Source organism: Marmota marmota, unplaced genomic scaffold (genome assembly GCF_001458135.2).
Source record: "Marmota marmota marmota unplaced genomic scaffold, marMar, whole genome shotgun sequence".
NCBI classification, from domain to species: domain Eukaryota; kingdom Metazoa; phylum Chordata; class Mammalia; order Rodentia; family Sciuridae; genus Marmota; species Marmota marmota.
This window is the reverse complement of record NW_025999905.1, coordinates 4,814,999-4,830,533: the sequence shown is the minus strand read 5'-3', so window position 1 is coordinate 4,830,533 and position 15,535 is coordinate 4,814,999. Positions and strand designations below refer to the sequence as shown.

The following is a 15,535-nucleotide window of genomic DNA, read 5'->3' as shown; positions in this document are numbered from 1 at the left end:
GGGGGGGGGAGAATTGGGCAAAAATATATTAATTTTTAATTTTTTTGAAACAAATGAAATTTTATATAATATATTGAGTAGGTTATTGCAAAAATACCTCGCTTTATATTTTATGCTTTAATTTTTAATTATTTTATGCTTTATATTTAAGAAATCAGACTTAAGTCAGTATATCATGCCTACTTCAGAAAGGATCCACCCAAAACAAAGGACCCCCATTGTTTTGAATGCAATTGAAATGATACAATTGTGTTTGAAGAGCTTTGTGCAAAAACAACAAAGTTAGAAATGGCTAAGATTACAGGTAAGGATCCTATAAGAATCCTTACTGGATGCTATGAAGTATGCTGAGTATATTTTCATAGTCTCAGAGTATCTCCCTTTTTATTAATTACAAAGGAAGAACTAGTCACTTCACCATGGAGAAACCCAACAAATACCAGCTTAATCCAGATTCAAGGTTCGTGACACCAGTAATGAAATTTAGAAATCATGGATTTCAGCCACATGTAGGAAATGTGGTTTGGGGATGCTTTTTGGTGGGAAAGGGCATGATACCATCTCAAGGCAGTGTTTATGTGAGCTGGGTCCCTGTCTTCTGATTCATTTTAATGGTATTTGCTGAACAATTAGTAGTTCCTCATTTCTAGGATATCTGCCAGAGTACTAGTCTCTACTCTGAAGATGCATCGAATAACAAGATTTCTACAGATAGTAGAAAGGATACAATGGATAAAAATTAGTAAATGCATGCAAAGGAAGTGCTAAATTGAATGATTAAGTGACAGAATCCAAGAAGCAGAAGAGTAGCCTATTTGTATACTTTGAATTATTGTTTGTAGGAATCAGAAGATACAGAAATCTAGTTGAATACATGAGTAAACCACACAGTGGTGATTTTATTTCATTGAATCTTTCATTGATTTTCCTGAATATTCACTAGGTATCATGCACTGTGTTAGGTGCTGGGACATAAAGATCTCAAAACCAGAGGTGGTAAGTGTAGTACACGTTAAGGGATGTAAGTGGGAGAGATGTGGTGAAGTCAGGGACAGAGTAAGCCTTCCCTAAGCAGGATACTGAGTTGTTTTATGGGGTAGCAGGAGGCTTGAATCCTAAAAGGAAAGAGAAACCTTTATATCACTTGCAGAAAGACACATGGAAGAGTTTGAATGTGACCAATGAAAATGTTGGTAAAGATGAGATTGGAAGAGTGTATTGGAGCTGAATCTTGAAGGATTTTTGGATTTTGTTCCTCTATGTCTCTATTAAACTGTTGACTGGCTCCCCAATTTCCTTGAGAATTTTTTTGTGACTAGTTGTCAGTGGCTGAAAATTAGTTTAGCGCTTATTCCAAATTGGTAATTGGCTTAGTCAGAACCTAAAATATGATCTCCTTAGATGGAATGTGTGTGTATGACCAAGTATTCAGTGGTAGATTTGATACATTTGATTGGGAAATGGTATTTTGCTTATTATTGATAAGTTTTCACTTGGATTTGGGGGAAAGGATATATTGTTTTCTATAACTTCAATCTGCTTTGTGACATGAAAACTGTATTGTGATCTTTTCCGTCCTGGTATTGTCTGTTGTCCCTAAAACAAATAACATACTTTTTCAGTAAGGTGATATGAAAAACTGAATTTCTTCCCCTCCTTTCTCTACTCTAGCATTTTGGGAAAATCCTTCTAAACTCATTACTTATCATTACTGAACACTTTTTGCTTTTTTGTTCTCCACTTTTTTTCTTTCTTTCTTTCTTTTTTTATCAGAAAGAGCAATCATATCAGCTTTTCCTCTTTTGAGAACCTTAAGCCTTAATCTAACTTTAACCCATTAATGATGATCTCCAGAAAGGTATAATAACAAAAGAGAGAAAGTCTTTAAAGTACTTTTATAATTGGAGGCCTCATTTTGGCTTTTGAATACATGGCAGATTCAGATCCAGCCTCCAAATTTTCATTTAGCAAAGATGAAAAAAAATATCCCACGTTTACTTACATTTATAGATTTACAAATCACGTCCTCATACATTCATTTGATTCTCGTGACATTCTGGGAGTTAGGTCAGGCAGCTGGTGGCATCCTGGAATAGCAAATGGTGGAAGCAAGGACCACAGGGTTCGTAAATAGTTGGGCTAAATGCTAGGGCTTCATCTCTCTGCTTAACACTGTGCCCCTTTCCTGTGTGCTAGGATGCTTTTGAGATAATTGTCTGAGCTTTCTCTTCCAAGATGCTCCACATGGCTGGAAGTTGGCCAAAACTATAACCTTTTCTGTCATTTTAAGTTGTTTCTAAAAGTACTGATAGGTAGATGGAATAATTAAAGTTTTATTTTTTGACCTTCAGTTCTCATAGCCACTTAGGAAAGTGCCTTTGCATTTGTGACACAAAAACCAAGGTGAAGAATGTGCTTATGACTGTGGGGGAATGAAACTGCTTCATTTATTGCCACAGTGACAATGTCATGGAAGAGATCTTCATTTGGTATAATTCCCTTCTGATATTGTTGAATTATTTCCCTTATTTGACTCTTTGTGTTGTTTTTGTTTTTTCTCTGTCTCTAAAATAGGAACTGAAATGCGTGTATCATAGGAGATTGGAACTAACACATAGTGAATTTAGCAAAACCTAGCTGGGCACAGTGATGCACATCTGTAATCCTAGTGACTCAGGAGGCAGAGGCAGGAGAATCTCAAGTTCAAAGCCAGCCTCAGCAACTTTGCAAGGCCCTAAGCAACTTAGTAGGACAATGTCTCATAATAAAAAATAAAAAGGGCTGGTGATGGGTTCCATGGTTAAGTGTCCCCAGGTTCACTGGTACCATCAGAGGAAAAAAAAAAAAAAAAGCAAATTCTTAGGACAAATTCCATTTTTCTTCTCTCTTAAAAAAATAGGACTTGACAATTTAAAAAAAGTAAATTTTGAGTTGGAAGAGCTTTAAAGCTTATCAGGTTGAACCCCCTAGAAAGCAAACCCTGACCTGGAGAGTAGGATGTAGGGTATTTCAGGAAGTGTTCTTGGGGCTCAGTCCATGGAAGGGAGAGAGGAAGGAAACAGGAGTAGGCAAAGTGAGAAGTTGACCTAAGATGTAGGACCGGTGACAGCCCATGTCACCTAAACTAGAAGGACTCTTCAGTGTTGCAGCAAGTTATAGTGTGGGGGTTTGATCTTCATTAGATGCAGCTGTCTTGGAAAGGGGTCTGGACCTTGGACAAAGAAGCACTCTTCAGCTAAGGCCTTTCTAGAACAGGGCTGGCAGTGAGCATGGCCTACTCAGCACTCCCAATGGTGTAAGCCATGTATTTCTAGAGAGGCATCTGGGTGGTGCATCACAGCACCGAAGCCATGCTTTGCCTTGAGTCCAAATAGCAGTGGTTCAGATAAGATGGAATTCTGCAAACCATGGTATTAAAACCTGTAAATTGTCAAGGATAGCAATCTGTCTTTAGGTGATACTTGTAACATGTTTGCATAAGTTTTTTTCAGTATGCTTCTGGGATATGAGGGCTATCTGACTGCGACATTCGTCACCCTATTGATCGCCAGGGTTGATTTGGCTGATCTGGCTGGCTAGGGGGATATCCCCTTCCTCCCTCACTGCTCCATGTGCGACCCTCCTGAAACTGCTTGGTCAAAGAGGATGACCTTCCCCGATAGAGGAGGACCGTTCTTTGGTCAAGGGTATACCAGTAGCTATGCTCCCCTGCTGGAACCTCCACACAAGCTCTCAATCTGCTTCTGATCTTTCAAGGTCACAAAGACCAGCAGGGAGTTGAGTCTCATGGGAACTGTGGCATAAGAATGGACTCCTCTTTGTCAGTGTGCATACATCTGTGCCTCTCAGGCATGCCTGCAAGTTGCATGAGCTGTGTGGACACAGTCCACTGCAGATCCAAATACATGGCAGGTTTGAAGAATAGAAGATGGAGTACAGGCTGCATTTCTCTGCCCCCCCCCCCCCCCCCCCCCCCCCCCCCCCCCCCCCCCCCCCCCCCCCCCCCCCCCCCCCCCCCCCCCCCCCCCCCCCCCCCCCCCCCCCCCCCCCCCCCCCCCCCCCCCCCCCCCCCCCCCCCCCCCCCCCCCCCCCCCCCCCCCCCCCCCCCCCCCCCCCCCCCCCCCCCCCCCCCCCCCCCCCCCCCCCCCCCCCCCCCCCCCCCCCCCCCCCCCCCCCCCCCCCCCCCCCCCCCCCCCCCCCCCCCCCCCCCCCCCCCCCCCCCCCCCCCCCCCCCCCCCCCCCCCCCCCCCCCCCCCCCCCCCCCCCCCCCCCCCCCCCCCCNCCCCCCCGCCTCCCTCTGGGGTTCATTTTAAGCATCAGTATTCTTCCATCTCTTCTTCCCACATTTCCTTTGATTTTTTTCCCCATTCTTTCTGGACCACCAGCTCCCATCCACAGTCATGCTGTCACCCTACTATCCAGCTAGGATTCCCTTGTGGTTGGCATTGACCTTGCACCTAATGTCATCTTTTGAAGCAGAAAGATAGGAAAGGATAAGGGAGAAAGTGCTACCCTGTATTTCCAAAGTGATGGTACTAGTAGACATCTCCAGATGAGTTCCAACCTATCTTCCCTCAAGCCCTTCCCCAGGCAACTATAAAAAAAACAGGAGTGCCTGTGATAGATCATCACTTTGGCTTCCCCGACATGTTTTACCTTTCTTTACAGGGGTTTTGTGCATAAGCTGAAGAGTTGGCCCCTTTCCCTTTTCTTCACAGTTGACCACTTCAGGAAAGAATTTAGCTCTTAATCCCCTTCCCTTTTCTGTATTTCCTCCAACTCTTATCCAGTTTCTTCAGGAATTCTACCTCTTTCTCCCTTTGTGAGCCCCCCAAGTGATCCCACAAGAGCAAATTAACTTAAACATAGTTCTAGCCCTGACAGTCAAGAGCCAAATGGACCATGTGAAACAAACATGGATGTAGAAAAAGAACCATTTTGAAGTGTCCTCTGAAGTGCTTCAGAATTCCTGTGAGTCATCTGCAATGTCAGCGCTATGTTTTGAACACCAGCCTTAAAGAGTTTAAAATTCTTACAGTTATCTGATGTAAAGTTTTATATCTAATTTCTGGTGTAATCATAGTTTTGTTGTTATTGTTGTAAACGCCAGTAGTTTCCCTTAGTCCTATATTGGGTTCTGTGGGGTAACCTCAGAACTTGAGGATAGCAACATCGCATCAGCACTGCTAGGTGACCTTGTAGGCCACAACTTGTTCATGAGTTGGAAATCCTCTTACCAGAAAGATAAAGCCAAAATTCTGTCTTAGTGAGATGAGTTTCCTTACTTTGGGCCACCAGGGACAAAGCTTTTTTCATAATTTTTTTTTCCTGTTCTTTGTTCTATTCATCTTAGATTGTCAACCTGTAAAGGTCAAGGGCAGCGTTTGCTGGGCTTGAATTGAATTGTGTCAAGGAGAATCATTGTAAATATTATCTTGACACTGATGATAAAGAATGTGTTATTGCCTGCAATTTAGAGCTACATGGTTGACTTTAAAAAAGTCTTTAATTTTCTCAATTTTCAATTTTTAAAAGTCTTGGAACTCTGTGATTAAATTCCTCCTATTAAGTTCAAAGGCTTTGAAAACTTGTGTCTGTTCTTAACATAAGCAAACAACACCATTGACACTAAGAAATGAGCCCCTGTTCCATAACGGCCTTTCACTTTCTTTGTACCCTCCTCATAGAAAATATTGAGTATTTGTATTTGAGAATGTTTCTCACGGGTATTAAAAAAAGTTTTAGTAAACTGTCATTAGGAACTGAACTGATAACTTTATTGAAAGAATGACATTGTAAGTGAGAGTAGGCAGGTGGTGCTGACATTCTTTTCAGCACGGTTATGCCATAATTTAGTGCTTTCTCTGTGCACAGGCTTTTTAAGGACTTGAACATAAGCTGTTTATATGCTTACTTATTAATCCAAATAAATTATACATAGTAGTACATGGGGAGAGATGACTATAACATCACACAGTAGTTTTTTATGTATTGTTTAAAATTGTTCTCTCAGGGACCTTTTGACTAAAACAACAGTCCTGGGCCTTTGTATTTCCAGCTCTGACAAAGTTCATTCTCTGTGATCTTTTCTTGTAGCCTGTGAAGTTCAATTTATAAGAAACTGTCCCACTTCTAAGAAATTAAACAAAAAAAGTGAAATCAAGGGACCAACATGATGTGTTACGTTTAGTAACCCCAATATTATTGGGGAAAAACCTGCCCTAGGAAGTGTGCAATGCGTAGACAAGTATGAGGAGAGTAGCTGGCAGCAAAAATGAATTTTTCAACTATAGACTTTATTTTATACAAAAACATTTGGAGAAAGTTAATGAGGTTTGGTTGGAAAGTTGTTTCCAAAATTAAATCTAAAAATAACATATGTTTTAAGTGCATTTGATGGAAATGCCAATTGAGACTATCAAGGCATATGTTGTCTTTGAGTCTTTGCTAAACTAAATTATGTTTAGTTTGTGATACAGTACATGCTACCAGTAACAAACATGAGCCAGCCATGTTTTCAAATCCTTATTCTTTTTTGGCCCTGAACTTCTTTCTTCTTTTGGTTTTCCCTTTTATAATCTCAAGCCTAAATATCTTTGCTGGTGTAGCATTCGTTAGTGCACAGAAAGCTGGAGTTACTTGCCTAACTCAAAGATTCAGAGTGGCTTGCCATTTCAGAAGTAAAATCAAAGTCATACCTTGAACTATACCCTGAAAGAGTTCTCCAATATGATCTGTGGTTTAGTATTTACTACTTAGATATTATGATGGATGTCCATGAAGTTGTCTGAATCCATTAAAACTTGGGTACCATTTTTCTGTGGTATCATCCATCCGTTTATTCCTTTCCTTGTGGGTGCTTTACTGCATTTGTGTACTCAAACATTCACGCTTGAGGTGTGGTCAGTGTGCCTTGGGAGCATACCTGAAGGAGTAATTGATTCCATGGGATCCAAGATTTCCTTCAGGAAATCTTCTAAAGGCCTAACATTGGAGCTAAGCCTTAAATTGAGGCTACTTTTCAGTGCCTAGCATAGAAAGGTTGGGGAAGGCAAGCCCCCAAGAAGGAATAATATGTATAAAGGCACTGGGGCTCCAGGTAAAAGCTTGATGAGAATTGGGGCATAGGGCAGTGTGTGGAGGGGTAGAGCAGAAGTGAACCTAGAAAGGCAGAAGGATAGCACTTGGTAGGCTCTTCAATGAAATGCTGAGAGATGTCTGTTCCTTTGGCTTTCTCAGATGGCTATTGCATATTGGAACAGATGCCCATTTGATCACAGTGACAAAATAGGCTGGGTTAGGACAGAGTTCTTAAATACATCTTATGCCATAAATATATCTTAAGGCTTCTTCCAGACTCAGAGTGTCGTGGTTGAAAGGGTCTTTCAGTGCCTTTGGTCTTACTCCTTTGTTTTATAAAGGAAGCATCTGAAGGCTAATGAGGTTAAAGAACTTATTAGCTTATCTTTAATAGTAATTAAATAATAAAAACTGATGAATAAAATCATAATTCACTCTTTTAGACTGCTTGGATTAAAAATGAATTAATACATGGTTATAACTGAGAAAAACTCTCATTCTACCTTTAAATAGCTCTTGTGACAGGTAATATGATTTGGTTCTCAGGATTTGAAGCACCCTCTTAAAATAGTATTCCCTGTAACATAGGAATTTGCTTCAGAGAAAATATTTAAAAGTAATGGTCACACTCTCTTTCATTTACTTGGCAATTATTTGCTGAGCTCAGACTGTGTGTCAAACTCTGTGCTGAACTGGGTATACAATTACAAGTTGAAGTCAACACAGTCCTTAACCCATGGAGCTGACAGTCCATTGTAAAAGCCATCATTCCAAAACTTGCACAAATAAAAGGTATGATTAAATAGAATGTGGTGCTGTGAGTACATGTAAGTTAGGGTGAAAGGCTGTGCATCAAGGAAGGATTTCCTGAGAAAGAGATTACTGAGCTGGTATCTGAAGGATGAATGTGGGTTCATTGGTAAGGAGGTAAGGGAATAATATTCCTTGTAAGAGGACTGTCACGCACAAAGTCCTTTCAGAGTGAATATAGCAAGAAGGTATTTACAGAAAGTCACTGTGACTGGACTACAAAATCAGATACAGGATAAGACCTAAGGGAAGGGCAGGGCCTTACTTCAAGGCTAAGGTAGTAATTTTTATATTATTCTTAGAGCTCTGATAAATTTAGGAGGAGGATGACATCATCCAATGTACATTTTCGAAAATACCTCTGGAATCTTGTGTGATAAATGAGTTGGAGAGGAAGTGGGCATAGACACATTAGGAGATTGCTGGAGAGGGCCAGGAAGGAGGTGATAACAAGGCCTGGGTGTGGGTGGGAGTAGAGACAAAGGTGATTGACAAAGGTGATTTCCTGAGATATTTAGAAGACAAGATCATTGTGACATTGTAATGGGTGTGGGGGTGTGGATCAGGGTGTATGTGGATGGCCCATGGGTTTCTGATTTGTAATCAGTGGTTGGTGCCATCATTCAACTGAACAGAGAACAGTGGAAGATAACTTTGGTTTGAAGGCATCTGAATGTAGGGAAGTTAAGTCTGATTCATTCCACTGTCTTTCCTATTCTCCACCCCTCTCTTGCCTTCATTCCCCTTTGTCTAATCCATTGGACTTGTATTCTTCCCCTCCCCACCCTTGTTGTGTGTTAACATCCACATATCAGAGAGAATATTGATTTTGGGGGGATTGGCTAATTTCACTTGGCATGATAGTTTCTAGATCTGTCCATTTTCTGGCAAATGTCATAAAGTCATTCTCATTTATGGCTGAGTAGATTAATATTTTAAAGTGGATGCTTGGAGAGAGAAATAGCTCAGATTTGGTTGCTGGAATATTGGAGATAATGAATTCAGTTGGAGGCACACTATGTTTTAAGTTTAGATATTAAAACATCTGAATAGAGATGCACTCATTGAAGTTTGTCAATAGCTTGGGGCACAGCTCAGACTAGAAAGTTGGAAATATATCAAACTCGAGAGAATGTTGAAAGTCTTGGAACTCTTTCCATCTAGGGAGAATGTATATGGATAAAGGGAAAAACTATTAACAACTGAGGTGTTTTTAAACTGAATTATACAAGGTAATATAGTAAATTCTTTCAGACAGATGTATTATATAATTCCCTACTACCTTTTACAGTACCTTCATTATTGCCTGAATTTGCCCAATAACCCTATGGAGATTCGGAAAGGTTGGTACCTTGACCAAGGTCACATAGCTAATAAGTGGTGAAATTGGGGCTTGAACCCACGGGTCATAATGCCACTCTCAATGCTGTTTTCCTCTATCCCATCCTTTCTACTGTAGCACCTTGAGGATAGAACCATGGATAACACCAGCATTTAAAAGGTGGGCTAAGAAAGGTGGTCTAGAGAAGGCTGGAGGATGTGGGACAAGCAGTAGACGACTTATGGAACACAGTGCACTGAAAGGCAATATGAATGTGACCACTGTGAGGGGTCTGGATACTTCAGAGCAGTTTCATAACGTAATGTAGTCTGGACCCAGTAGGTTGAGGCATGATGGGAAGGTGAAGAAATGAAATTCACAAGTTCAAGGTGGTGAGCTGGGAGGGGCAGGGCAACCAGCAGCAGGGGAGGTATTCCTTGGGTGTACAAGGGATTCTATGTGTGGTAAGAGCTGCATTTAAAACTGGGTTGGGAAGTCCATGCACTAGATGTCTGAGAGCAGCATTCAGCGTGCCCCATGTTGAAGCAGCTGGTTGAGAAAGACATAGAAAGTTTCTTTGAGTTTAGAATGACAATTCTGGGCACAAGTTTGTTTTCAAGTCTTTTAAACTGATCAATCTACTGTCCAGTTGGTGATCTCTTATAAGAAGTTTTCTGAAAGTTATATTGAGTAATCGTTCAAGATGCATAGACTTTTGATTATTTTTCAAGCAAACATCTTGCACACTGATATGAGGCAATGTGGTATTTATGGTTATAGTTAGAAAATGACATCATAAATTAGTGCTTGTCTGAAATGTTCTAAATTGGTTCCGACGTGGTTATTTTCATCCATCTTATGGTACTTTGGGTTGCGTTTTTCTGTCCCGTGTTTTGATCTCCACTGTTAATTTTGTTTTGAGATCATGAAAGGGCTTGAGACTTCTCTAAAAGCCCATTACTTATCGGTATGTTTTGATTTTTGACAGATTCAGGTGTTCCTTCAGGCTTTTCAAATACATTCCCAACAATAACAGAAACTTGCTTTGAGGACTGGGGTTTTATCTAAACCCCACTACCCAAAACAAAATTCTAAAAATTACTTAAATTTTTTTTTGTCTTTTAAAAAAATCCTTTTTGTCTGCTGTGAATTACAAGTTGATTTCAGTGTCCATAGTGTTTCATAGTAGATGTCCTGTCTCTATTTGTGTGCTGAGATATATTTTCTTTATTTCTCCATCCATCTTTATGACTTGAGGTTTTACTGTCCAAGGGAGAATCACTGAACATCATTCTTTCTATAATTCCTGAAGTTGTTGTCTGGGGATGACTAATCCATGCATATCCTGTCTGTAGGTAGCACATCCTAGTACCACCCCTCTCCCCCCCCCCCCGCATATTTTTCCTGAGAACAATCTAAACCATTAATCTATAACTAATGGTGACCTCCCATTCCAAATAATATGAGAGCTAAGGCATGTGGGAATTGTGGGGGCTGTGTGTTTAGTCCTAGGGGAGGGCTCAGTCATTATTAAATAAAATGTCGCCATTGATTGCTACCACAGGAAGATTGCTTTTAAGCCGCAACCTTGACAAGGTCCTTGGGGACATAGTAGCAAATAGATGCAGTCCCGTCTCTTGAAGGGTTTACAGTCTAGGGAAAGGACATCTGCTTCAAAAAGTATAGAAGAAAGGAAAACCAAGCTTAATAATGAGTAAAAAAATGTATTTATTTATTACTGAACATGTATTTTCAACTAAAATGTCAGGTACCTGGATTGACCAGGGAATATAGCAGTGCCCTAGAGACACAGGTCCTCACAGACCTCTTTAAGAAATACCTTTGCTTATACGTAATTGGGCAATAGACTTGATGTTTTGTATACTAATAGTAAATTCTACTTTGAAATGCATGTTTATAATGTTTATTTCACTAAGAAGCTGGCAAACTATATAAGCAATGATTTTCTGTAAAATTATATAAACGTAAAATGACAGCAGCTTCTAGCTATTAAAGTGACTTCCTGTTCACATTCATTTTTTCTAGTCAATAACATTTAATTATAAGCAGTATAACTGGCTGTAAGTGACATGATTGCCTTCATATATTCTATGTCATCTCTTACAGTTATTGCCAGTTTTCGAGGAACTGTCCCATATGGCCTGTCATTGGAAATTGGGGACACAGTTCAGATCCTGGAGAAGTGTGATGGTGAGTGGCTGATGGTGATTGTTTGAGGTCACATGAGCAATCTCCTCAACCCAGGGTTCTATGAAGTTTACAAATTTGTTTTTCCCTCTATTAATTTCTGGAAATTTTCCAGTAGTTAACAGACAACTGTTTTTGGCAAAACTTGTTTCTTGTGTATTGAATGTTTGGCTTATGGAATAGCAACATTTGGTATTTCTAAAGGTGATTATGTTTTTTCCTAGTATTATTTCCTTGTAGTCAATATATGGCAAAATAGAAAGTAATTGAAGCTGCTCTGTTTGTGGGAGTTCATGACTCAGTGCCAAACAAGGAGGCTTTTCTCAGAATCTCAAGAGTCTAGCACATCCCCTCCTGCCTATGCAAAAGAAAGAAACAGAGGTCCAGCCCGGAAATGGCTTACCTGAGGCTGGTTAACCAGATCCCTCAGGAAGACTCCTATCCAGGCCAAGTCAGCTCTAATTTGTCAATCTTTCCTCTTCCCAAATTGGGAGTAAAATTATTCAATACATTGAAATGTTAGTAGACTATATTATATGATCTTGTATTATTATCATTAATTTATGTACCTTTATATTAAAGGTACCTAATATATTCTCACGTTTCCATTTCTTTTCTATGAAACATCCCTGAGCTCCAGTACTCACGGAGATCCTAGATGAAATGACTACCTCTTCTTTTTTCCTTGTTAACAAAATTACTATATATTTTAGAGCATCATCAGAATAACCAAAAATATCCATTTTTTCCCCTAGAGGCTTTCCTTACTAGGAATTTATAATATGATACTATTTTATCTCATCAATTTTGTTCATGGTTTAAATTGTATTCCCCCTAACAAATTTAGGTAGAGCCTGAATTTAGGTAGAGCCTGGCATTAAATGGTGATGATACATAGGTGTTTGTTCTGTTCACTGTAATTGATAAAGTTTTCTATGTCAGGACTAGATGCATGTTGTCCATTTTTATTTTTTATACAGGTGAAGACAAAATTTATTTTGAACTGGTGCATGAAAAGTTTTCTGTATGGTATAATTGGACAGAGAATTCTCTATGACATGTCTGCAATTCTCAAAAATTTTGGTTTCTGTTAGGATAATTATTTACTGATTGAAATATATTTTTTAATCTGTCCTTATGAGAATCTTGTAAATCCTGAGGTATTTACTCTTTCGATTCATTCTGCTTTCTTCAGACTGATTTTAAAAATGATATTTTATAATACTGCATGTCCTTTTAGAAAATTCATTATGAGGAACAAAATATTTAAATACAAATCTCAAATATTTGCTTTTAGAAATTCAATTAATCAACCATTGCATGGCAAAATAATTTCTTACAAAGAGGGCAGATAATTTTTGCACTTGAAAGTGATGCAGTCTGAAAATAATACTTTTAAATTGGGTTATATGTTAATCACATATATTCATACATATACTTTACATTTGTTTTCAATTACAAAAAGGTATGTTCCTCTTGTAGTACTGTAAAATTGATTCAGAATTGCTTGGAGCTTAAATAATAAGCAAACTACAGAATAAAAATCACAGTGAGCTCGTTGAACAGACATGGTGAAGTATGCTAGTTCATTCTGGGAGTGGTGAGACCTGGTTTTCCTCTTCTGCTTTGAAACTAATCCTAATCCAAGACACGGAGTTTAAGGGTATGCAAATTCACTGCATGACTGCTAGTCTGGCACTATTATTTGGTGGTAGAGTCTGTGCTTTTTAGATAGGCAAGCAAAATTTAGAAATGTATTATGTCATGTGCACGTTCTTGAAGTTCCCTTATACATAGGGTGACATTTTATTAAATGGGGAGAATTGGTACTCAGGTACATCAAGTAACTTGCCCAAGATTAAAAAGCTAGTAATTTGTAAAGTGAGAATTTAAACCCAGTACTGATTCCAAAGAGTTTGTTTCATTATGCATGTTTCTGTTTGTTACTTAAAGTTGTGGTATAATTTTTAACAGTTTGTTATTAAAACACTTAAAGTACGGGTCACTTGAGCTATTATCTGACCTAATTCTGACTACCACCATGTTTATTTATAAAATATTTACATGTAGGGTGAAATTTCATCAGCAAAGAACAGATTAATTTGTAATTATTTTTTATCTTTAAAATATTACAATGGTCCATCAAAATATGACTATGATTATTTCTCCACAGGCTGGTACAGAGGATTTGCCTTAAAAAACCCAAATATCAAGGTAAAAACTGTAATTTCTAACCGTAATTATAGGATTTTACAAAAAGACAACTATTTAAATTATCTTCCTATACAATTGAAATTATAGTTTGTATTCTTAGTTAAAATGCAAAATGGTCATACAGATTTTTATAATTCTTGAAATTCCTTTGAACTTGGATTACAGTTAAGATATGCTACTCAAATGATAATCCTATATAGCTCTTGAAAATTGTACTGAGCAGACCTTAATAAGCTCATTATATATAAACAAAATCTTTTTGAAGTGTTAGTTTCTCAAATAACTAAATTAAAATTCAGCCAGGGGGATATAGTTCCAAAAGAAATATGGAATAGAGGCATTTAATTTTAAGTCTTTTGTGGTATCATTTGTAAACACTGGTGTGGAGAAATAGATTCATTGTAGTGGCACATTAAGAGTCTCCTTGGCTTAGGGAACTGAAACCTGGAAAATCATATTATAAAAATGTCCACCTCTCTTACTATTCCAGACAGAAACTAAGATTCATTATCCTTTATATACTTATATAAATCCTCGGGAATTATAGTAGGAAGTATGTGATTTTTGTTTTATCTTTCACTGGGATACTTTGTGATTTTGACACTAATCCTTACTAATATCTACATTTTTCTACCTTATTTCAATCTCCCCAGCTTTCACTCATACTTCCTACAGTCTCTAATATTTCTTATATGTCATATTCATTTTTTGGTTTAATTCTAGCTATATTAAAATTGTTAATGAGAAAGTGTTTCATTTCTCATTCTCAAAACACAGCATAAGATAACTCTTATGTCTGTCATTTTGCTTAAATGTGGCTTTTCCAACTGTGTTTAATTACTTCATTTCATTATTTTAGATTAGTCTAAAAGGAGAGCCTAAGGACAAAAGAGTATTCAAATTAATTTTTTAATACTTTAGCCCTCATTTAAAGTAGTTTTTGGACATTTGCAAGGCACATGCAAATATAGCCTCAGTATTTAATTATTCATCTAGAGCATGTTTGGGAAAAATTTATTATGACTCCTGAGTTACTTTAGTCATATCTAACAAACCTCAATTCTAACTTTTCCTTATTAATTACATTTATTCCATTTGTTAATCATATCATATTGAAGTAAATTTAAGTTTTGCAGAAAAAAAATAATTTAAAAATCTATATCCATATTTACTACAGTTGAATATATAGAGTTTGCTTATTAAGTTTTATTTTATTTTATATTTGGGTGCACAGGAGTGATAACATATTCAAATGACATTTGTTTTCATAAATATTTAATTGAATTTGTCATTTGATTATACATGATAAATTCTTCAGAGGACATTGTCACTTAACAGAAAATAAAATTGATGCTCATTTTGTTGTTGTTTCTTTCGATTTCCCATTTAGAACAGAGGAACAATTTCCTTGCCCTATCATTTCTCTATAACAAAAAGCTTTATGTGAGCGTGGCTTCTTTTGTTTAATTTTTGTGCCATCAGAATGGCAGCATAGTGATTAATCGCTGCTGTGCTGCCATCAAAGATCTTCCATAACACACAGTACACATAGTCTCCAAATTCACAGTGGTTTTTTTTCTTTTTAGTGTATATGGTTAAATAAAACCATGAGTGTTTGGGGGTAAAGAAAAGAACAACTAAAACAAACAAACATCTATTAAAACCATGTTGTATTTTATTTATTATATTTTACTTTTATGTTTTTATTAGTACATTATAGCTAAACATAATAATTGGGTTCCTTTTGACATAATCACTCATGCATGGAATATTTTTAAACATCTATTCACTATAGCATGGTTTTTATTTTAGTATTCCTGAAATAGTTTTGCTTTCTATTTTACATTTGATTACATGATTACATTTGTCATGTGAGATTTGATTTTTTTTTTTTCCGATTTT

At 37.8% G+C, this 15,535-nt stretch overlaps 1 protein-coding gene across 4 annotated transcripts in view; it reads left to right on the top strand.

The window, feature by feature from the left end:
- Positions 1-15,535, top strand: part of Dock4 (dedicator of cytokinesis 4) — a 443,711-nt gene that overhangs the window by 177,084 nt on the left and 251,092 nt on the right. For all 4 annotated transcript variants that reach the window (XM_048799621.1, XM_015498141.2, XM_048799623.1 and 1 more), the window contains exons 2-3: positions 11,339-11,422; positions 13,593-13,633. In XM_048799621.1, the coding sequence (XP_048655578.1) occupies positions 11,339-11,422; positions 13,593-13,633 (125 nt within the window). The remainder of the gene's footprint in view (positions 1-11,338; positions 11,423-13,592; positions 13,634-15,535) is intronic.